The 25,049-nt window shown below is 41.4% G+C and overlaps 1 protein-coding gene across 1 annotated transcript in view; it reads right to left on the bottom strand.

Moving 5' to 3' along the window:
* The window catches only part of cacna1ab (calcium channel, voltage-dependent, P/Q type, alpha 1A subunit, b), a 135,154-nt gene that overhangs the window by 18,462 nt on the left and 91,643 nt on the right, over positions 1–25,049 (bottom strand). The window contains exons 38-42 of the mRNA XM_084714436.1: positions 15,248–15,353; positions 14,786–14,893; positions 10,769–10,872; positions 4,834–4,952; positions 2,874–3,009 (exon numbers count right to left, since the gene is read on the bottom strand). Of these exons, the coding sequence (XP_084570562.1) occupies positions 2,874–3,009; positions 4,834–4,952; positions 10,769–10,872; positions 14,786–14,893; positions 15,248–15,353 (573 nt within the window). The remainder of the gene's footprint in view (positions 1–2,873; positions 3,010–4,833; positions 4,953–10,768; positions 10,873–14,785; positions 14,894–15,247; positions 15,354–25,049) is intronic.

Below are 25,049 nucleotides of genomic sequence, written 5' to 3'. Positions count from 1 at the left end.
AATAATTTATTAGAAATGGATTTGGTTTTGGTTTATTTCAAAATCAGTTCTCTTCTCTGTTTCTGGATGCAGGGAGAGACTTTTTTTAAATTCACTTTAACTGTCCTCACTGCTAACAGGTATAGTGATGGAGAATGATGATGGCGATGGTGGTGATGGTGGGATGAAGGTGCTCACTTGGTTGTCTGCCGAGAGGCGGGGCATGGAGAGGGTCCGCCCATGCCCATCCATTGGGTGATAGGGCTCAGTGTCGGAGTACCCGTCCCGCCCCATCTCCCTCATCTCTACCGTCTGTAAAACACAACGAGAGGGGGGCGTGACCACTGTCTGCTGACGGAGGCGACTAATCGAGGGAGGCGCTAACTGAGGTGGAAGGGACATGAAATAAACTCACCGTCAAGAATCATGTTCCCTTTTTTTTTCAGGCATAAAGACAACAGCGGTGTCTCCATTTATGCAACTTGTTGCATAAATAGACTGTTGCAACCTTTTGTTATGTTAAAAAAAATGACTGCTTTGTTCAGACTGCAGGGAAATCAGATTTGTTTCTCAAATCAGATCTTTGAAACACCAGCCCTTCTTATAAAGAGATTCGAGAGGCAATACTGCCACAACGAAGGCTCTCCAATGCACCAGATTCGCTTTTTTACACTGAACCAAACAACTCCACTATAATGCCGCCCTGGTGTATAATTTTAGATAACATTGGAGCTGGAAGCAAAAGAGGAATGGTCTGTAACACAACAATTGTGTGTTCACAGCCTTTATACTGAACTGGGAGGGAGCGCAGTGGATGGACTGTCCACACATTTACAATAGATCAGATTGGATTTATGTGTCCAGACAATGAGAGCCTGTTTGTATGGATTGTTGTGGTAACAGTGTAGGCTGCGGTGTCAAGTCACACTGCTGATGTGGTTTTCCAACGCGGGAGCAATGAAGACAATAGGTCGCGATGCAGAACTCCTCCGCTGCACCAGACAGACTGTGTTGTCCTCCATACTGCTTTGCTAAGAACAGCCTGTGTCTAAAAGAGAACCCTAGATTTGTGAATCTCTCGTGCATGTGCACTGAGTGCATCACAGTAGTCCCTATTCACAATGCTATTCACAAAAGAAACATTAAAAATAAACTGATTTATGGTTGAGTGCAGTTAGAGACTTGGCATGTGCCTACAGTCTGAGGAAAGGTGCACACAATGAAAAGAGAGAACGTACAAATTTCGGGTTATAAAAATCTTGCAAATCTAGGGTTTAGACAGGATCATGTGTACTGCTCAGCTGCTCTGATGCACATCTGTCTCTTGAGATGTGACATTATTGTTGTGTGTTGCATTTCAAGTGATGCAAAAGACAAATCTGAGCATCCAGAGCTGTCGGACTGAGATGCATCTGGAAATCGGATTGAAAACCACTTCCAAATGTGGCTTGGATCTTATCCTAAATCACATTTCATGTGGTTTTCTTTTGCAGGAGTTAGTCTGGATACAGTCTAGAAATGCAAAAAAATGGATTTGCGCTGGCAGTCTGAACAAGACTTTAGATTAGGTAGGGCATCAATTAAGCAGCTGGCCTAATACTACATTGTCATGCTGGGGATAATGTATAATCCTGTTCTGAACTGGACTTCCATAGGAGTGCTCATTTTGGATTGTGGCACAAAACCAAACCTTTACCACTGGGAACAGCTTCTCTGGAAACACTGGGACTTTTCTGGCTTTAACTAACCCAAGGACCCAAAACTGGGGAAAGAGAATATCCCATAAACTCCATGGCAGAAATCCAGATCCAAATAAACCTTAGTACATTTAGTCATGGGGTTGAAGAGAGAGATGAGGACCTGGGGAGTAGGGACGTCCCAACAGACAAGTGAAAGTAAGGAGGCAGTGAGGAGGAGGAGAAGGTGTACATCACAACAACACACCTACCAACTCCAAGCCAGTGACTCAAGAGGAGGTTGAAGAGTGATGGGGATAAATAAATTAATAATAATAATTAAAAAAAAAAAAGAAATCAAAGAATAGGAAGATGGTGAGTCTAAGAGAAAACAGGGTGATGTGAACTTCGAGCAGGAAGATGAAGAAAGAGACAGACAGGTAGAGAGCTGAAAGGACAGAGACACTATGGTCTTGAATGCTGGAGTAGATTATAGAACTAAATCTCAATCTTTCCACAACAAGGACACTCAAACAGGGCATAAAGATGGAACTGCAGCTGCATCAAATCACTTTAAATATCAGAGAGGTCTTTTTTTCTTTATCATGAACAACTTCTGATTCTGATTTATGTACATACAACCACTTCTGAGGTTAGATATAAATCAGACAAGCCAATTTGAAATAAAATACTTACCTGGATGGAGCAAAGAAAATCAAGGGGTTTTACTTTACTTAAAAGTAAAACTAAAAGACAGGCAGCTCTGGCTCTTCAGAGAGCTCAGAGGTTTAGATTATTTCAACTTTTATGGACATAAGCGAGGGTGAAACTCACCAAAATTAAGTTTGAGTTTCATTGACAAAAAAGTTCTATAAGAATGTGAAGTGAGCTAAAAAGACAATTGTTTTTGCACCTCCAGCTGTAGATCAAGAGGAAATTTTCACTATTTTATTATTTACCACTATACAGAGGTTTTGTGACTGTTATTAGTGTGATGGTTTGGAGATGTTTTCAATATATGCATTGCAACAGCAGGAATCCTGAGGCATCTTCCTCAACAGCATCTTTACTATTTCCTACCTGCTGAACTGAAGACTTTATTGATTATTGATTATGCTCAGCTATCAGAACGTAACCGGCGTGGTTGAGATGAACTGACTGTGTGAGCGGCTGGGCTTGAACCGGTGCGTTACCGTGGCGTGTCTGTGCTCGTCATACCTGCGGGTTGTGACGGTTGTCGTGGAGGTCGTCGGGGTAGGGTCTGTCGGGGCTCCAGTTACCCGTCTTTTGGAACATTTCCTGGGCTTTGGTGGTCATCCACGACTGGCTCTCTGTCATGCCACCCTCGGGAGGTCTGGCACCCACACATACACACAAGTCGGGGGATTAAAAGTCAGGCAGGTTTTCAACTGACTAGTAGTCATACGATAACTTTGACCAATCAAGTAGCTGATTTAATGAAAAAGTTTAAACATGAAGGATAAAGGATCTCTTAAAGTTTGCTGAATAAAAACAAATTAGAACATAACATTCTCCAGTTGTGCTAAATCTGTACTTGCAGGGCAAAAAAGTGTAACTGCAATCTTAATAAAATAGGTTTATTTTGTTTACATTAGCCATTTTGGAACATCTTGAACTCAGCTTGTTGGGTTAAGGTTTATATTCAATAGTGTACTTGGCTAAAGTTTTATCAGTCTAACCTGGACTTTGTAACTTGGTTCAAGGCTGATGTTACAATTCTAAGATGCTAACTTCAGTAATACGAATGCTAGCATGCTACAGTATGTTCCTACAGATCAACTGGTTTGGCTGATTATTCAGCGCTGACAGGACATCTGATGAACAATCGGTACTGGGTAGCAGACCTGCGCTCTGATACTGGATAAGACAGATTTGTTTAAAAATTTTGAGAACGATGGCATTTGTATTGGACTAAAGATAACAAGTGCACCACTGAAAGCATGATGTCTGTTTTCCTAGCAAGCACGGTCAGTAGAGTTTAGAGACTTAGATGTTCGGTTTCCCAGTTTTCAATAAAATCAACATTTGTTAACTTTTTCCAACTGGAACAACAGGATTTCAAACAATAGCTTACATACATAGTTGCACTCTCTCATACATGCACATACACAAACAGGGATTTGTAGTAAAGCAATACAGCTGTGCCAGTTCACCTCAGATTCACCCAGATAAACATGGGAATGGACAGCAGAAGAGTAAACAGACAAACACTCTGACACACATCAAGGGAAAAGACACAATTAAAAACACAGTCAAAGAAACAAAGTCAAGAAAGCTGAAGAAACAACTATATCACAAGCATGCAGAGTCTATCTATCTATCTATCTATCTATCTATCTATCTATCTATGCCATGTATATATGTATGAGCGTTAAAGTGACCCCACATCTGGTGTGACTGTATACCACAGTTTGACTATGGATAGTTAGACAGTTTGGATTTTTGAAGTGGGGCTGTATAAGGTACTTAGATGGCACATCCCCAGGTTTAATTTAGGAAGCTTAGCAATGAGAACAAACCATGTAAAACACCAAAGTCACGCAATAAGACAAACAAACTATCAGACTGAGGCAGTGACAGCAGTGAAAATGTTCTAAATATAGTGTGCACAGCAAACTAGGGGCGTGCGGGCTGCAATCTACTGTAGTTAATATATTAACTCTGGATAAGTAAGTTTAGTTTAGTTTGGTCATTTTCAACCTGCAACTCAAAACCAAAACTTCAAAAACCACTTAAAAAATCGGACCTATCCCTTTAAGTATTTTCTTTTTTGCATCCCATCATCTTTACTTTATTGTCAAATATTCACATGTGAAAGTTGCTACGGTCTCTTATAGTGTACAAGATAAAAGTGAGAAATTTTCACAAGGAATCAAACAAACCAGTGCATCTACAGAAGCTAAAACAACCAGGATTGTATTAAATTCTGCAACTGAGGTTCTGGAGGTTGAGCTAACAAGTTAATTTCCTGATATATTATACAACATATTAAAATATTGTCCTTGAAAATGAGCAAGCAGCCCCTAAAAAATCAGACCAACGGGCATTAAATGTAATTATTATGTCCATATACTATATATCATACATGCAAAAATAACTGTGTAAGTGTTCATATTTCCTGCTGTCTCATACATGTAGGTTCCCACCAGTCACTCACATGCTGTTGATGTTGTCCGGCTGGGTGCTGGGGAGGCCGTTCAGGCCTTGGCCCCCCTGGTCATCCGTGCCCCCTCCCTCAGAGGGCTTCATGCGCTGAAACATTAATGGCGTTCGGTTCTGTGTGAGATACACGACATGACCTGCAGGCTGGCATCAGGCACACTCAGGGGGGCAGACAAAGGACACAAACACAGGATGCACTCGCAGCATGCACCCACATGGGGGCGCCATCGGCAAGCACATGGCTGTGGGTATCCAAGGTAAAGTTCCCTGCCAGACTACGGATCTGGGATCTGCTTGCCACACTGAGCAAGTGTTTAAAGGAACACTGAGATTTAAGATAAAAATTACCTGACTTATATCAGTTTGAGTTGATGTCCAAAGCCAGGAAACAAAAAACATTAGGAAGGATTACATCACTACAGAACATTCTGCTTGGCGCCAGTTCTATTGAAGCCTGTGGGAGAAGCACACATATCTGTATTGTACACTGTAAGTCTGTCTGAGTCTACTTTTTGTGGATTATAACAACTTGAAATTACACCCTGTTTCCTTAGCATGCAAGTCTTATTTCAGTGAAAGCACATCAGTTAGGTTTCTCTTAGCACTGTGCATCTGATGTCATGATGATGTCCATGTCTTTTCCAGATGTTTCCCCCCTGCAGTTAAGCCTCCACTTTCTCTTGGTAACTCAGAAAGAAGGTAAATCTACTGCAAGACAAAATTTTGATTTGTGATCAGACACTGTATTATCTATTTGTAGGGTATAAAATGGTCTACATGAACTGGATAAGTTGTGTTTTGTTTTTAAGTTTTTGCAAACTCAGAAGAACCAAACCAGCTATTATTGATCAAGCTAACACTGTCAAATACATTTATTATATTTAGCAGAGAAAAATGACTTTTCTCGAAACCATACTACTCGGTTGTTAAGAAGCGGTATTTTACTTTTTGGTGAAACAAATAATTGAGCTTGAAAAGTAAAAACATTTAAGTTGACTTGCCTTAAATTTAAGTTGCATTAATGCAAACTGTTGATTTGAGAGCAATCAGATTGTTAAGTATGACTGTGTTCATCTAACTTAACTTGATTTGAAAAAATCTTTTTTCAGTGTATCCCCCTTTGATGAAGAAATGCCTCTAAAAAATGCAAAAAGAAGAGAATAACATACTGACTGATTTTTCCAAATGTGCGCATTTGTTTATTTGCTGTTGGTCTCTAAATAGTGTGACTGACATTGCATCTCCTATAAGCTTCAATGTAAGTGACACTAAAGTCTGCAGCATATGATGTTCTACAGTGATGTGATGTCCCTTCCTTCTTCTTTTAGTTTCCTCGGTTCAGGGAGGGAAAGCTGATCTCAGATTTGTGTCAGAGGGAAACTTCTACCTTAGGCATTTCAGGTAAGATTCTTCAATCACAGGTCTTGGATCAGATCATAATATTCATGAAACACATCATCAAAAAAGACATTTTACTCAAAAATCATCATTTGACAAGCTGTATCGTTATTTATCCGCAAGATGTTTTGAGTAATATGCCATTTTGTTGGCAGAAGACATCTGATCCTGAACTAGCAACTTCTGCTTCCATCAGGTCAGAGGTCAGGCACATTTCCTCCCAGGGGATGCTGGGTAATGGAGTCCTCTCAGGAGTGGTTTACAGGCGACGGTTCATGACTGCTGCTACAGCCTGTGTCATGTCCCTCCACAGCCTGGAAGCTAAAGGCTGAATGCTAAATGAGTGCGGATGGATCGAGGCCTGTTCAGAAACAGATACACGCCCAAACCTCCACTGACACATCAGGATGATCTGCTGGACAGGAAGCTCGTCTGGCTACATCGTTAAAAACGTCAATCAATACATTTAAAGATACTTTTGCCAGTCACACAGATCTTAAGAATGACTGGTTATTTAGCTGGTGAAGGTGGCAATAGAGGTTTTGCAAAAGGTTTCCTACATTGGTAATAACAGATGTATCTAATGTTGTCATGGAGATGCAGATATCTGCACATGAGTGTTGCAATTTCTGTTACATTAAACTTGTTTTTTAGCCCATCTCTGCTCAAATGAACTACATCTTGTAGCTTCAAGAGAGTCAGTTAATGCTGGAATTACACATCTGCAAAGATACATATAAGGGTTTCTGCTAGGGACAATAAAAAAGAATCTATGATTGATTAATCCGTCTTTAAAAAAATCTTCTGTCAGAGAATATGTGATATGTTTCTCTTTCTCTGTTAGCATTATACTTAGACAATTATAATAACTGAGTAAGTCCACTGAATAAGTTAGCGAGTTTGCTAATCAGATGTGCTCATGACACACAAGTTGTGACCATCTTTGGTTCGCTAGCTAACAGGGTGTCACAATTTCAATCTTAAATCGAAAATCAACTGAAATCAAAAGCAGGATTCTCCAGTGTTTTTGTTTTCTCTCTCTGAACCTGCCTTCTTGCACATGTCCAGCATGTGTTTGAAGAAAAAAAACGCAGACAACACAGGACCCATACTGTCCATCGTCGCTATGGTTATCTAGCAGCTAGCTCAGTGTTTTCACTGGTAAAAGTTATCCATGGTAAGTAGCATTTCAGATAACTGCTGTGAGGAATGCAGGAGGATGTCATAGGAACAATGCATGAATTGTGACATTTTTCAAAATTTAAATGACAGTTGTCAGGGTAAAAAAAACAAAAAACAAAGATCTCTTGATCTTTACAGATAAAGACTCTATATGGCATAGCCATCAGTGCTGAAAAAAAATTAATAAAAAAAAAAAATTAAATCATATTGTGACCTTACCATCGAAAATCAAATCGGATCATGTATTTTGAGAACTGTGACACGCCTATTAGCTGAGCACAAATCTTAACACAAATTACTTGACAACAAAAGTAATTTTGTGGCTGTTATGTGTGTATGAAATCTAAACTTCTGGTTAAAAAAAGCTCAGAACTTTACCATGACTGTTTGACTTCTGCTGATGCCTTCAAGTTGCTTGTTTAGGCATTTAGTTAGAACTCAGAAATTCACACCTATTGTTGCTCATGAGCTGCAGTTCTCCAATATGGCTGCTAAAGGGTAAGCTACGTTATGTCAACTGAAAACCTCAGATTTCATTCCTTGGACATGTGATATTTGTCCAGTCCTGTCCAGTCATCATCTGCTGTGCCACGGACATAGGTCGTGTTTGACACTGGCTAGCTCCAGTGATGCATCCTGAGAAAGTTCATGGTACAAACACTTAGATGGGACACCTAACACGGACATCGGCTTTAATGGAGCGTGTTTCAGCAGTGGCATATGTATCAATGAATGGTTCCAGGATTGACTGATTACATACGGAGCCACTGGTCACAGGAACCTCCACTCAACATCCCACCAACCACCACAGCAGACAGACAGGCAGACAGACAGACAGCTTCATGAACACACAGACTGGAGAGAATGGGTCTTGGTTAGAGCAACTTGGTGACAATCGACGTGGATTGACCAAACAGTGAGAGCTTGACAAGCCAAGATCTCGTCTCTTCCTGGAAGGATAAAGGGTGCGCATCAAAAGGACAGAGTGAAAGAAGACAGGGACGAGGGACTAGGGTCCAACAGAGAGTGAAGAAACAGGAGACTGACAGACAGCAGACAAAGAGAGAAACAACATCTGAGACAGGACAACAGCTCAGCAAACACAGAAGAAGACAGTTGAGATGTGATGAGGCTCGAGGAATACACAGAAGGAAGAACGGGGAAGGACGAGAACAACAAATGAGGAGTTAAAAGGAAAAATCCACCCTCTGGTTCTCTTACACCGTTGTATGAGACCAGGTCATTTCCTCAGGCACCTGCTACAATTCTGCTATACAATAACATTTTGTATATTTACATACATGTATATAGGTGTATTAGTTACCATTATTGCTTCATCCTTATTTCTAAATCAGTGTCTCTATGATCCTAACCGCATCTTTTATTGCTGCATTGTATTTTGATCAGTTGAAGGGGAAGCATATGTGTGCAGGGTCATAAGTTCCCAAGGTCCTTTGTACTTTGCTAAGCCTAATCCCAACCCTAACCCGTCCCAAATTTGGCCACCTAAATCACTAAAAATGTATCTGCAAAACAGCATCCAAAAGAAAACAGAAAATAGTGGGCAAATTCTGCAATGCAATGAGACGGCTGGGACCGAACTTAAAAACACTTAAAAGCAAAAGACAAGACAGGCCGCACAAAGCTATGTAGCCAATATTATATCAATGGTTATATCAATGTTTACAAATGTCAGCTCTGACATGAACACCACACACCACAGTACTGCTCCCTCACTTGGGTGAGACAGATAGTGCTTGATCTTCACTCTATTCAGCCTCGCCTTGATCTTGATCTTGACTCGGTCTCAACCTCTCAAAGTCTTGGTTTTGTTTCAGTCTTAATACACCCTGGTCCTGAATTGGTCTCGGTTTAGGTGGCCCTGACTACAACAATGCTAGCCCTAATCCATTATGTCCTACATAGAACATAGATCCATGGGAATATAGGACCCTGGGAACATAGGGCTCAGGGAACACAGGACCCTGGGAACATAGGTTTCTGGCAATATAGGACCTTGGGAACATAGGACCCTGGGAGAGCACATATGTAGAAATGGGCAACAATGGTCCTTGGGATCATTGGAATATCTGCAGATGGGGGTTCTTCTGAGGGAGAAATTTGGATTCTTGTCTGTTGTATGAACGATTTCCCTTGTACGATTGCTTGACTCCTGATGTTTTAGATAGCCATGAAATATTCTGCTCTACAACTCTTCATTGTAGCTATACTGTCAATATCTCAACATGAAAAGACACTGGTAATGATTTGTGTTAGCCATAAGAAATAAAGAATGCCAAATCATCAAACAGCAAAACATTAAAAATGGTGTTACAATGGGTGGATTCTTCCTTTAAAATGTTATTATGAAAAAGATCACAGGAGGAACATGAGGTTCTGTAGAGATGGGAAACTGACAGACACACAGACTGGTTAAAGTCCTTGTGTACTGCTGATGTTGAGAGAGCCTGTGTGGACCTGTCCATTCAGTCCAATGAGATGGCTACATTCAAGAACATACCAACACATACTGTTTTTGCAGTTTGCAAGAAAAAAGGACTAACATACTCTCCGTTCACCAATGCACTCCTTCGTTCTTCAAAATGGAAATCTCATCTTGGGGAATATGTCAATATAGACAAGGCTGTCCCCATTACATTAGCAAATTTGGATTTTGTTGTATCATGTGATGTTTAGGATCAACTACTGAACCAACTTGATGACTTGAACAGGAGGTATTACATGACTGGAGAGATGTTTCCAAACGTCCACAGTTTGGACTGAAGATACAGAGACAGCGGGAGCGAGTGCATCTCAAGGGCATTCATTGACAGGAGGGAAGAGTACTGACAGGGAACAAAAGTAAGGCCATGTGGTATCATCATCATTGTGCAGAACATTACTAACAACAACAACCTTAGTTGCAAATTGAACCTTTGTAACCTGTAATCCTCCTCACCACATTCTAACAGCTAGCTAGGTAGAGAAAGTAAAACCACTGAATACCTCTGTTTGCAAGCATTGTAAAGGGTATAAGGCTGGGCAAGGGAGCAACAAGGTGCTAGAAAAAGGACTTTTAATGTAGCATGCTAATAAAGGGTGCAGCGCAGGCGGAGGGGGAGGTAAGGAGATTGTTAGGAAGTGTAGCTGGGAGTTTCTATAGGATTTAAATGTATAAGATATGGTTCTTATGCTTTTAAATCCATATTTGGCAGAAGACAGGCAGAATTTATTCCAAGGGCTGGTGGAAGCGGCATCAGAAAAGAGGGCCAAGAGGGCGAAGAAGAGGAAAGGGAAAAGGAAATGAAGGTCTTTTTGCGTTTGGGCAATTTCTTTGGGATGGAGTCTACCTGTTCCTCTCGCAGGGCCTGCTGCTTTTTCGTCTTGCTCTGCCGGTAGTATTCCATGATCATCATGGCGGCGTAGATTTTGCCCACCGTCAAGTCTGTGGCTGCTGAAAAAATGACAAGTTACCCTGCAAGATTAGACCCGAGTGGGATGGGACCCTGAGCCATGGGGGGGGGATGGGAGTGGGGGACAAGACAAAGATAGAAACACACACCACTAACACAGAGAAATTCACAACAACATGCAGAGTACACCAGCAGCTGAGACGAATCTGTTTCATGTCAGTCCACAGAGGGAGGGGCCTGAGCTTCAAAACCAAGAGTTGAAACTAAATGTCTTGTTCTTTATTTGGTAGCTTCATAAATTTACATCTTTAATTGGCTGAGGCAAGTTAAATCCCAATATTTGGTCAGTGGTAACCAATAATTGTGAGCAAAAAAAAAAAAACAGCGTTGGAGGAGTGAAAAAGGAAAATAAGTGTTCTAATGTGTTTACCTCTTCCTCAGATTGTGGGAGAAAACAGTTGCACACTTGTAGGCACAATGCAACAGGCAATATTTTTTTCATTTTACCAATGTTTCAACATGGCAGCCTTCTTCTGGGTAACTGAGGTATTTAGAAAAATTTACTTAGAAGTGCGTCCTATAAAGTAAGCCTCGATCTCACAAACAAATTGACCCTCCACCAAATCATAACAGAAGTTAGATATAAATTTTTTTACAGAGATCCAATAGCTCCAACCACACGCAAGCACTAAGGCAACAGTGGAGAGGAAAAATATCCTTTTCACAGGCAGAAACCTTTATTAATTAATTTTCATGTATGAAACTCAGCTCTAAAAACCTAAAGAGCTCACGTGGCAAACAATTTTTAACACCAGTTTAATAAGCTAATGATATTATGTACACCTGCAGCCCTACAGTATGTTTAACAAAGCAAAATAAAAGAAAGGGTCTGTTTCTTTGCAGATGATGTGTTTCTGTGCATTGTAAGTGCAACAAGCAGATGTTTAGTCTACCTGCAAGAAAATATGGAAATTTCCAAACTTGGAAGCTGTGATGGGGCATTTAAAAAATTTTAAAAACATTGGTTTCCACTGTCCAAACGTGACACCTCAACTGAAACAGAGCTGAGTTCACTTGCTGATGTACGACAGACAAATACAATATTACAACACTGTACAATTATTAACACAACAAAGCCAATAGTCTTTTCACAGGCAGACGCTGTACTTATACATTATAACATTCTCTTATCACTTAATCTAATCATATAATTCTTAAGTATATTTTATCTTTAGACATAATACTAAGGGCTGAAGACTATGTAGCCACCTCACTAAGAAACCCTTCACCACCTCAGTAAAACGATCTGTGGAAAACAGCAGCTCAATTTTTTTCTAAAAACTCTGGACATGTATCCCCGGAGTTTGGATGAAAAAACATTTAACATTTATAATCAGAAAAATACTGAGCTTTGTTTTGGTTATGGCTCTTACTTAATGAGTGGTGCCCTTTTCAAAGTGGGATGGCTATGAGTCTTCCAGCATCAAAACTGACGGTAACGTGTGATAAGATATGACTACCCATATCTTATTTTTTTATTCTATCACTGGGTAATAAGACATGACAATGCATATCTTATATCTCATTAGCCATGCATTTAGCATTTAGTGTAACAACTTGCAGGTATGCTAAACATGCATAATTATATTACTAATTTCTAATAATGTTAGCACTAAAAACATTTAAATAATCTTCTAAACAGATTTAACTTAAAACAACCATTCATCACAATGATTTTATACAAACTTATTAGCCTAGATCTATTTAACTAGTTTATTTTCTGCTTAATTCCTCCTGTAGTGAAAAGACTTCTATAGAGGATCTTCTATAGCAGGCACCCCCTGATACCAGGACTGACTGAGTGGGTGGAGAGATCAGCAGTGCAGGTGTGTGTGCTGTTGTGTCCACTCTATGTTCAATGTGTCTGTGTACATGTGTGTGCAGGTGTGCCTGCAGTACATCTATGGTATGGTGCATTCAGGTGTATAAATGATGCAGAAACTACTTAAGCCAATTGGTAACAAGATACATGGTCCATCTAAACTTGAAAACCATTATCTGGCCATTGGTGTGAAATCTGTGCGTTTAATAAGAATCCAGTCTAAAATGGCTCAGCCCTTTCAAACGTTATTGGAATTGGCCTTGCAGGGTGCACAGGTAGCGTACAGGCCAATGTCCTCGCCACTTCCACAGAACCCTGAGTTCAATAACCAGTAATGGTGCTGTCACAGTCACAGGTTGTCATTTGTTCTATTGATTGGTTGCCAATCATCAGGAAGGTTGTTCTTATCTAGACATCAATGAAGAGAGATTGAGAGAAAGGAGAGAGGGCAGTGGCATGTTGCTAATGGCAAGGATCCTGTTGTTGAGGCCATGAAAGACAAGGTTAACCATCTTCCCTCAAGTATTTTCATTTTTTGTCTGTGCCTATTTGTCAACCTAAATGAACTGGAAGCAATGGCATGCTCAGTGCACAGCTGCTGAAGCAAGAAGATGCAGTTGCGGGACGACAAACCATGTGGCAGGGAGACAAGGGAAGCGCCTACAGAAAGCTGGCAGAGTTCACCAGGGTTCAAGCAGGCCTGCAAACTTCCCTGTTGTTGGTAACCAAGGCATTCAACATATGTTGTGCCCTGTTATAAGTGGTATAGCCTCAAGGCAGTGTAGTGATTAATTCCCCTAAGAACAAATCATTTTACCAGTACAACCTGTGCTGTAACAGTACCTCTAGCCTCAGACAGGCCTCACAGCAAACACAAATTGCTGTGTTCCTGGGTGGAAAGGCAGTGAGGGGTCATGTATTTGCAGCCTGTTCTCACTCACAGTGTGTCAGATACGACAGCCCAGTCAGTGCCCCTGTGTTTCGAAGTACGACACTGTTCCCCTCTAGCGTCATTTCTGGAGGAGCCCAATAGCATTATGTTTTGATGTGCCATTGAAGTCAGGTTAGGTAGTATAACAAGCGAGAAAGTCTGAGTATTGAGTTTTTACCCAGGAGAACAGGGTTCATGTCCAAGTTGAAACCAATAGTCAGTGTTGACTTCTTTTAAGTTATATAATGTACGTAATGTAACGTAACTAACATACTTATTTTAAATGCACAAACATAGTTTGATGATGTCATGAAGTGGCATGGGAACACCACAGCTGCTGAAAATCTGACATATTTCGCCGACTTCCTTCTTTCTTCACTCTCTGATTGATTCTCACAGAACTAATAGCAAATAGCAGCTTGCTAGCAATGGCTAGCAGGAATCTCACCATTACCTTAAATAAATCACGTTGCCTTGCATTTGAACATTGTTGGAAATAATTCGGATAATGTAAGTGCACAGTTTAATAAAATACATAACATGTGTCTAGCGACATTTTAATGTGGAAATGTTACATATTTTAACTTTAATCCACAGCATGATCTTAAACCTAACCAAGAGGTCTAGTTTTGTTGCATCAACCTAACCAAGTCGTTTTTGTGCCTTTATTCTAAAACCCACCCTGACCACTGAGCCCTGTACGAGCAAAAGTGATGCTAGAGGGGCACATACAGCGTCAAAGTTAGAAATGAGGCCTCTGACCAAGCTGTCGATTTGATGAGCTGGGAGGGAGAATGAGTTTGTCTTTGTAGCTACACTAGTGGCTCATAGCGAGGCTATATGATGAGCCAGGGATTCACCAAAATCCATTATAAATCCTCTGTGTATCATAAATTTTAATATCCTATTTCACTGGAATCTTGGCTTTGCTCTGGACCAGAATATTGGAAGGAGTTCTGGATGTGCAGAATGTATATTGGTGTATGTATGTGTATGTATGTGCGATCTGTGTGTTTCTGCTGTAGTGGCCTGATCAGGAGATGCAAAGCAGTGAATGACTCTGGCTGGTGGAAGCTGTCCTCTTGGTGAGTTGGTGATTGGACACACATACACCACTATGCTCGGATTTCCTGCAACTTACCCTTGTGCGGCGTAACCAGTAGGTCCAGAGTCTTCTGCGATAAGTTTGGCCAAATGGCCATCATCTCCTTTCTCAGCTCTGCATCCATCTGGTGCTTGTCTGCACCGCCTGGGTAGCCCCCAGGACCCACACGCATCAAACATTTGTACACACAAACAGCACACATGCATACAACCAAACATATGCATACACCCCACACGCATCACACAAGGCAAAGGAGGTACAGACCAAAAGGAAGGCCAAAAGAAATATATATACGTATACACATTCACCCAAAACAAGAAAGTAAATTTGTTAGTGTCAGAATTGGCAGTTTTGTCGCATTTGCTACAATAATCTAGAGTTGCTGAAGAGAAACAGGCAGAAATTGAGAGGTCAAAAGGAACAAGAATACCCAAGAATATCAGACAGGAAAGTAACTGAGATGAACAGTAAATGTCTTGTAGTATTTTAGGGCCGTACCCTTGGCAATCTTTATATCCAGTGCGGTCCTGATCAGAGCCATGAGGGTGGAGTTAAAATGCACCGTGTTGTCATCAGCAACCGGCAGATCCATGCGCAGCAGCCTCTGTGGAGAGCCAGTCAGGATGAGAGGATGAGAAAGGTACGTGTCCTCGCTAAAGTGTGGTGTGCCTGAACCTCCGGGAAGGGGCGGGGGTGAGGGGGTTGGGGGCGGGGTTGAGAGAGCTCCATAGACAACAGCCAATTAGAGTTGGACTGGATTCGTCCAGGTTTTATTTAATGTTCCCTGAGACCGATTAGAGTTGAGGCAAGGATGACTGGGCGTCACTTTTACTTCTTTCAGAAATGAAACTGATCAATGTAGCCTGATAAGTTGAGTCAGTGAATTTCAAGTCGAGGCAATGAGTCCTCTGATAAATGTGTGCTATCTTAAAGGGACAGTTCACCCCCAAAATTTAAACAAATTTATATTTTCCCTTTGTTCTGTAGTGCTATTTATTTATCTAGATAGTTTTGGTGTGAGTTGCAGACTTTTAGAGATATTGGGTGGAGAGATGTCTTAGCTTGTGGTGCTCAAAGCACCAAAAAACAATACATTTGATGACCCAGTTACTCAACATAATCCACAGACCTTGTTGTGAGCAGTTTCATGTTGGAACTACTTTCTTTCTACTAAAAAGACAGTAGATCCAGTGGATTTTAAAGTAATTCTTGTAGATTCTACTGCAGAAAGACAGTAGTTCCTAATACGAAACTACTCACAAGTGGGTCATGATTTCTGGAATTATGTATTTTTTTGGCACTTTGAGCACAACAAGCCAAGTGCCATTTAGTCCTATTATATTTGGGAGAGGACAGTCATCTCTATGGCTGATTTCTCCAAAATACGTTAACTCACAACAAAAAAAATCTAGATGGATAAATAGCACTAAAGGCCAAAGACAAAATCTGTATTTTTGATTTTGGGGTTAACTGTCCGTTTAAGTGACTGTTAGGCTTTTGTGTGTTAATTCTGCTGCACAGTTCATTAGTGCATGCATTGGCAAGTGCAAGAGCATTTGCTTGAAGAAAGAAACTTGAAGTCCCTGCGTCTCCTTTTTTTTTTCCAATGATACTCTACAAGACAGCACAGCTATCCAATGAGGGCCATCTGCTGCTAAGCAACTGTGAGAGCCGAGAACCACAAGGAAGAACAATCGGAGCCAAAATGGCCTCCGACCCAACCTGTGCCCATGTTCCCTAAATGTGTGAATGCACTGGCGCATTTACACATCTCTGTTGTTACACACATATAAATATATGAATATATAACAGTACACATACACTGACCCACCACCCCCCTCCAACCCCAACATCCCTCCCCGCCCACTTACACACAACTATTTGCACAGACTGCAATTAAGGGCGCTTAATTGGAGTCCTTTGGAGACAAAATAGGTCGACTGGAGAACAATAACAGTATCACTGGAGTAATTCCGCAATTTTTCAGGAGACTGCTGTTGTTTTATTTGAGGCATCTGCTATAGAGCTCCCCCTACCTTTAAGGAGGTTCCCTGTCTTTACATGTCTATACCAGGTAAAACCAATGGAGAAACCCGCGGATAGAACGAAACAAGCTGGGCCAGCTGGGGCCGCTTGCCGTTCCTATCCCAACCAGTTGGCATCCATCAGATTTACCTACGAACATGAGCGTTGGGCACTAACGATAGCAAGCACGGCAGTACGATGGCGGTGGGGTTGTGTACGTGCTCGTGTTCCTGAGTGTGTGCGAGTGTCGGGCATGCCCAAAGCCAAGTGTGAGGCAGGCGTAGGGCATCGGCCAACATCCACAGCGCTCGGCAGGCAGGCAGACAGGCAGGCTCGATGTCGCCCATAGCCATGCGACAGAGAGTGCGAGGATTGCATGCAACACCACACAACACCCCCTTAGAAAACTCCCACAAACCCGGACACACAGAGCATGCAACATGCCTTAACTTCCCATTATCTAAGCCCAACTCTTCCCACCTACCCAGCCCACTACCCCCCCAAGACTTCCCTCAAAACCAACTTTCACAATACAAGCAGCCGTGCATCCGCGCAAAGAGAGTATCCTCAATCCAACTTGGATTGATCCTACTGATTAACAGATTCTTTTCATATCTTTTTTCTTTTTCGCTCTGTACATTTTTACATTATTGGTTCCCTTAATCAAAGTCAAATTGGACAGCGATGGTAGCATTTCATATCAAGTCAAGATCTCTCTCAATGCCAAACGGGTGCAGTGTCTTAAGGGGTTGTCAGAGTTAGAGAGGATTAGAGTTGTGGCATTCCCTGAAAGAAGAAAAAAAATCATAGAGAAGATCAAAAAGAGATGACTGACGTTGTTTCTGTTTTTGTTTTGGACCAACCAGACTTTATAATGGTAGTAGTAGTGTAGGGTAAGGTGAAGGGGGGGGTCTATCAAAGGGGACACATGGTAGGGACAGCAGTTAGTTGAGTTAAACTAGGCGGCTCTAAGCTTGGTCATGAGATGTAGTTACAGATAAAAAGGGAAGGGCGAGAATGAGGAGGGAGAGGAGGATTGTGAAAACACTGAAAGAGTAAAAGAGGAATCAAGAGAACGTGGGTCAATTGGAGTTAACAGAGAGAGGAAAAGAGTGTGTTTGTGTGTGTGTAGATAGAAAGGAAAGAGAAGAGAGAGGCTGAAAATTACAGAACAAGACAAGAGATAAGGACGAGGACTAAAAACAACACTGACATAAGTTTCCTGAGAAGAGGCCAGCTCAAAATTCAAGGTGTCGTAGTGATACACATATTATCTTTTTCCACTAAGGTTGAGGCCTCGTGTCCACTAAAAGGGAGATCAAGAACTTTGCCTCAGGATTAAGAGTGATCAAAATGGTTCAAGACGTCTAACCTTCCCTAACCATAAGGACTCTCTGATCTCAAAAGATCCTTTACAGGACTTTTTTTCTGTGAAACTGTATCAATGAGTACTGGAAGGCTTTGATGGCTGAAGTATGTGATGGGGGCCACTGCTGATACATGTTGACATTCTGGAGAAAAAGAAGAAGAAGAAAGAACAGAGAGGAGAGGTAAGGCAGAGATAGAGTGGACTTGGATGGACGGAGGGATGCTATGAAGGAATGATGGTGGATGCCGATCACTGACGGACAAGTGGACGCAAAGGACAGAAGAATGACAGAGAGAGAGAAAGTTGACAGGTAGGAAAAAAGAGAGCGCAACAAAAATGAGTGAAAGATAAGAGGAGAGTAAAAGGAGAGAGATAAGAAAGAGAAAGAGAGACAGAGGTGAATGAGGTACCGACACCCAGATTCAATAAAAGTTTAGTACAGTGGAGAGTTCGTATTATCTAATCTAAGTCATCCTGTCCACTTGTATATAGGTGCCAGTTAAAGGATTTTCACTTTGTCAAATAGTTAATGTGCAGATATGCAAGCAACATCATCAGCATGATAGGGAATTAAAGAGATGTATTTAAATCTAAGTAGTAATCTAATACTTTTTGACACTACCAAAAATCCGTACAGTCTATAAAACTGGCAAGGTCTGAAAGCTGCTACTGGATGTCTAAACAAACTCATAAAAATTGCCTCAACCTATACGACAGAATTAGTCAATTGCCAGTGAGCCCAAAAAAAGACAACCGTGGTAGAGTACCAGCAACAGGCGTACCAGACCTGAAGTACGTTGTGTAAATCACATGACGTGACGTTAAACACGTGGTAATCTTTAGCTGAAACGGTAGCAGTTTCGTTAAGTTTAGAAAAACAAAACTGATCATAGTTTGGGTTAAAATAAGTACGATACACTATCTAAGTCACGTGACTATAAACATGTTTAATGTGAAACGATTGTGTTTGGTTAGGTTTAGGCAACAAAACTACTTGGGTAGGTTGAGGTAAAGAGTTTTGGTGGAGTGAGTATCTTGTTACATAAGTTACATTATGGAACTTAAAACTTTCAACAATGCAACAGCGACTTTTGGTTTCACATGAGACACAAACTTGTGTTTGTGTTAGCGATGCATCCACACCACCCTTCCCGGTAAAGGACAGGCTGGATAATTCCTGTTTCAAATTAAAAAAACAGTATCATTTTACAGCTTACAGCAAGATTATGGAAACTCTTTTTACTGAATTACCTACGGCCCAAATCGCCTTTGAATCTGGATGTCTGTAAGAAAGAGAATGACAGAGAGGACTGACAGAGTGTGACTTCATTGAGGATGAGAGAAAGAGAGGACATCAAGACAAAGAGACAGCGGATGCTGAGATACTTGACCCAGATCTTTACCCTGGTGGTCTGAGGCACAAAGAGAAGCCAAAGACACTGAAGTTTCCCTGGGTGTCAAAAAAGCAACTTGAAAAAAGACAAAAAAAAAAAAAAATAGAAGGGCCAGAACTTTTCCTACTCATTGTATTATGCATTGTTATTATTATTATATGTATGTGCATAGTGTGTATGGTAATGTGGGCATGTGTATGTGTGCTATAGTGCCATCCACAGGAATAAGAGACGCAGAGGACTGAAGACAGACACCCTTGCCGGTCCTTCTGTACCCGCATCGTAAGCAAACAGTTGCACTGTGAATGTAAGCCTGCTTAAAGTAAACTCATTCTAAATATTGTTTGTATGTTGGCCTTCACACTAGAGACTTTCAAATGAACAAATAATTCATTTTTGTGTATCAGTGGATTGTGTAAACTATATATTTTTCACATTTTAGCATGCATAATTCCATAAATATGCTCACATAGAATACCAGCGATTGGAACAAGCAATTGGTTTTCTATGTCAACATTGTTATTTTTGGTTATTTTTGAAATGTAGTGCAAATATTACATCTGTAACACCTAAGGAAAAAGTGGCCCAATAATATGTTTCTATGCAATACAATTTATTTTTTTAATTTATTTATTTATAGTTTACAATGGTTTATCAAAAAAGGCTGCAGAGACAGGAATACTGTACAGACTTATTTAAAGTTTCATGTCCTAATGCCGCGTTCCAAACAACTCAGAGCTCAGAAATTTCCGACCTCGTTCTTGGAAAAATACAATGAATTTGGGGCAACTCCATCAACCTTGAATAATGGATACTATGAGATAATAAATCCTGGATAACCCTTTATATTAAGGTGCCTGTAATAAGCATTAATTAATAGATAATAAGGCCTTACAAGATGCTTATTAACATTAATATGCATAATAAACATGTTTATTGTTACATGATAAGACATTTAAAAACACTTATGACAAACTTGTTGACAGTTTATAGAATGTTTAAGAACTATCTGACCTACTGTTTAATTGTTAAAACTTTACTGGGCTTTTGTTGTTGCTTTATTAAGATTTCTACATACTTAGTTATGCATTTATTATTACTTAACTATGCACTTGTTCACAGTTAACTATGTATTTTGGGGGTACCTGATGGAAAGCGTGAACAGTGCTTAGTGAGGTTAATTAATCCTTTATTATGCATTTAACCACTTCTCCATCAATGCAGGTGCATCATAAAGGATTAATTAACATTTGTAAGTGTTGTTCACACATAAAATCCAGCAGCTCCAAAAGGCAAAGTTAATTGCTAATAAATGCTTAATAAAGTACGTAGAAATCTTAATAAAGCAACAAACAAATGTGCTGTATTTGTGATGCTTCAGTGATAGGAAAACTATAATAAGTCTTTTATTAACAGTCTTAAGCAATCTATAAACTGTTAAGTTTCTTAAACTGTCTTGTATTCTAACAATAAATATAATTATTCTGCTATTATGAACACTTACAAGGTCTTATTAGCACTTCTAAGGGTTAACTTGTCAAAGAGACTCATTCATTTGTCATGGTCAGCCATGTTTTTTGTTTACTTTTAGTGTCAGGCACCTGGAAAACTTTGAGGTCTGAATTTGGAAATTTAAACAGGGATGTTCCGACTTCTGACGTTGTCTCGAACGCAGCATTATACTGCAAGATGCAGTATTGTAACTTAACTTAACTTAACTTAAAATGAAGTTTTCTTACAGTCTAATTTGTTTAATTTGTTATAGGTAAGAGGAAATTCTGTGCTTTCTGTTTTTCTGACCGGATTGTGGTTGTGTCTGTGTATGTGCATGCGTCCGTGCAGGTTGCAGAAGGACTAGCAAAGCCTCCTCCGTTCCCTTACTCCTGCGGCCTGACGGGAGGGAAATAAAAGAAAGAGGATTGACTACCACTCCACTATCACTTCACTTCACTGCACGACAAAAGCCCATCCCTCCATCCCCGCGGTCGGAGAGAGAGAAGAGAGGACAGCGCTCACCACCACCACAACCACCACTAACAGACAATGAGGAGAACACCGCTGGGAGGAGGGAGAGAGGGGAAGGAGGGAGATGGAGGAGGAGGAGGAGGAGGAGGACTGGGAGGTTTCAGCAGAGGAGAGAGAGGAGAGGCTGTCCTCCCCAGCGATGGGGAGGTTTAAGGACGGAGATGGGAGGAGGGGAAAAGTAGGGAAGAGAGGAGTGATGGGAGAAGGGAGGGACAGGAGGAGGTGGGGGGGTGGTGGCTGAGGGGGGTGGAGGGGTAAGGTGGGGGGCGAGTCTACCTTATAGGCGACCCGGGCGGGACACCTCTTCCCGAGGCCTAGCGGCGGACACATGTGTCTTAGCATCTGATACATGTCTGTGTAACTGATCCGGCCGCTGGGGTGGCCACAAACACACACACACACACGCATGTGCACGTGCATTCAAACATCCGCACGCCAACACACACACACACACGACAGACAGAACAAACGAAGACGGACGACGTGAAAACGAAAGAAAGTAAAACAATGAGGGGCAGGGAGGGGGAGGACGAAGTGTTTGGAGGAGGAGACATGAGGAGAAAAAAGAAAGAAACCAACAAAGGAAAGGAAGAGGGAGGGAAACAAATACACAGAGGTTATTGTTTTGATCGCTGTGGATATGTGGTTGCTGTGGTGAGAGAAAGAGAGGAAGAAAGAGAAAGAGAGAGAACGAGGGGGTGTGTTACGTGGCTTCTAGTCTGGTTTATCATAACGTTAGGGGGAGGAGAGGAGAGGAGGGCAGGGAGGAAGGGAGAAAGGTTGAGGAAGGAGGTAAAGGGTTGGAAGAGGAGGAGGTGTTATTTAGATTAGTTAGTTGTTGAGATACCGTTCTATGCGAGGTGAAAAGGGGATTTGGGATTTTTTTTTTTTTGGTCTTTGCCCTCTTTCGCCGCTCGGATAGAACTGGCAGCGGGACTTCTAGCAGGCAAAGAAAAGCACCGCTGCAGAGATCGGAGTGAGTCACAATGACAAGTCAATGCAGTCCGTTAACTGAGGCTGCGTGTCCACCAGGAACCTCCGCGCACAGCTGCGTCTCCAGATGTTCATGGGAGCCTTTCCTGATGTTGACAGGAAGGGTTGGGATACCCCGACAGTGCTAGCAGCTAGGTCTCAGCTTTTTAGAAGGTCAGTTCACCCTCATCACAAAAATATGTTCTGGCACTTACCTCCTCTGGTATCTAGAAATGCAGGTGCATGAATGGGATTTAGTTTACAGACTCACAGGGTTCCAGATAATCTATGGACACTGCAAACAGATTTAATCCTGCGAGCACAACAACTAGCGCAAAGTGATTGGTCTTAGGCTCTCCTGGTCAGGTTTAAAGGTCTACATGGGTCCACCCCAACTGATCTGGGTCAACTCCTGTTTTATTTCGACGGGCCCTGGTTCTGTTTAATATTATGTGTAATATCTGAGTGGATGTGAGACAGCCCAGCCATAATCAGACCACATGATTGATAAAGATGTGATAATCAAATGTGTGTGCGCTGCAACCTGCAGTGTTCGGTAAGTGAAAGCAAACTGCAAAGTGCATCTGTGGCCACAAGGTGGTGCCAAATGACCTACATGAGCAAGTGCTCAGGAGGTAAAGGGGTCAGGCTTATCACAGATGATAACAAATTAACACTGCTACTGTTAGCAGCAACGAGCAATCCTCATTATAGTTCAGAAGGGCAAACAGTGGAGCGTCAGTCAGTGTTTCCTGGTCCTTTTTTGTTTAAGACGTTTCCCTGCTCCAACACACCTGATTCAAAGGCTTGTCATCAGGCCTCTGCAGAATCCTGATATCGACCTGATCATTTGAATCAGGGGTGTTGGACGGTGGACAGGATCGGGAAATGCTGGTCTAAGTTATGTTTATTATGTTAGATGCAACAAAACTGCACGGTTGAGTCATCTGCCACCATGACAGCAGGATGGATTATATGGGTCAGGCACAGGGGAGAAGTCTTCTAATGTTACATTAGGTGAGATGCAAAGTTTTTCTTTTCTTGACCACTTGTAAATTAAAGTTAACTTATTAATAGCAATCAGCTGTGAAGGTGCTGCTAATCAGGTCTGTGTCTCCTGGCTGGGTCGGTTCTGAATGAGTCCATGGCACAGCTTTCAAATAACTGATGGGTCCACTCGAGCTTCCAGTCCAGCATTTCTCAGCTCTGCATAGGTCTGGGTCCCAGCTTTCAAACACTAAGCGGGTCTGGTTAGGTTCCAGATGGCTGAAACTATGTGCCAGGGCTAGATATCACCATGGGGAAGCTGTAAAATATGTATTTTTTTATGATTTGGATGAGATGACCCTTCAACCATTTGTTATCTCTAAGCCAGAGACTGCAGCACCTTAAAAGATCTTGATAGTCGTAAAGCAAACGCAGACGTCATGACCAAGGATTCTTCCCACAAGCATCTGTCGACACAGAAGTTATGAAGAGGTACCTGGTGGACACAAGACCTTTTCATGTCCAGAGTCCCTGCCCCAAACCACACACACACCCTGCCCCTTTCCTTCTTTCCCCGTACACCAGAGCCACACAGAGCAGGTTTGGCCATGTTATTATAGTATTTCAGGTAACAGTGAATATAAACTGTTACCGTGAGGCCTGTTACGTTCTCCACTCAAGATGTGCCAACACAAGCATGTGGGATACACAAGCTCTCTGCTTACATAACACGCTGGGGAACTAATGTCAGTGCGTCTGGGAATGGAGTGTTTACCACTAAATGGCCAAGAGAAGAAATGCGTGGTTTTACTGTACTCGTAAGAGTAGCTTGAAAAGACGATGTAAGCTACAGTGGATCTCTGTGGGCTGAGAACACAAGATGACAAATTCTATATTTGTTTTCACAGAAAATATCTTGTATTTGCTCATTTTAGTAGCTTGATAGTGGTGCAAGTTTTAGCAATGTGTCACAAATGTTGGACTAACGACATTTTATTGTGAAAAATACACTGGGTGTATTGCCCTTTGCATTGTTGTGCATATTCTTTATGAAGAGCTTGTAACAGGCCTAACAATCGTTTCGATATCTTACATCCTTTAAAGCCACTATGTGTAGGATTTTAACATTCTGACTTTCAGTGGTAATATTAAAACTGTCCAACTAGGATTTTTTTTTTCGTTTTCCAACAAATCAGCTGTCAGAATAAGATTCTATAATCACATAAAATATCTACACATAGTGGCTTTAAAAATTTAAATGAAATATTGCAGACTGTTTAGCACAGCGGTTCACAAACATGTGTCATGGAGGCATAAGAATCTGCAGTTTTCATTCCAGTCAACCAGAACAGCAGCTGATATCAGCTGATTTAATTTGTATTTATCAGCAGATTATTGACGTGTTTCAGAAGTTGTGGTATGGGCTACAACAGTGGGTCTTAACCTTTTTGAGTTGCATCCTCTAAGAAAAATCTGGTTCCAGACTGCTCAGGAATTACTCACATTTTATCACTGGTACAGACGATGT

This window comes from Lutjanus erythropterus, chromosome 3, assembly GCF_056507025.1.
Source record: "Lutjanus erythropterus isolate fLutEry1 chromosome 3, fLutEry1.hap2, whole genome shotgun sequence".
Lineage (NCBI taxonomy): Eukaryota > Metazoa > Chordata > Actinopteri > Lutjaniformes > Lutjanidae > Lutjanus > Lutjanus erythropterus.
The sequence above is the reverse complement of the archived record's forward strand: the minus strand, read 5'-3'. Positions and strand labels throughout refer to the sequence as shown.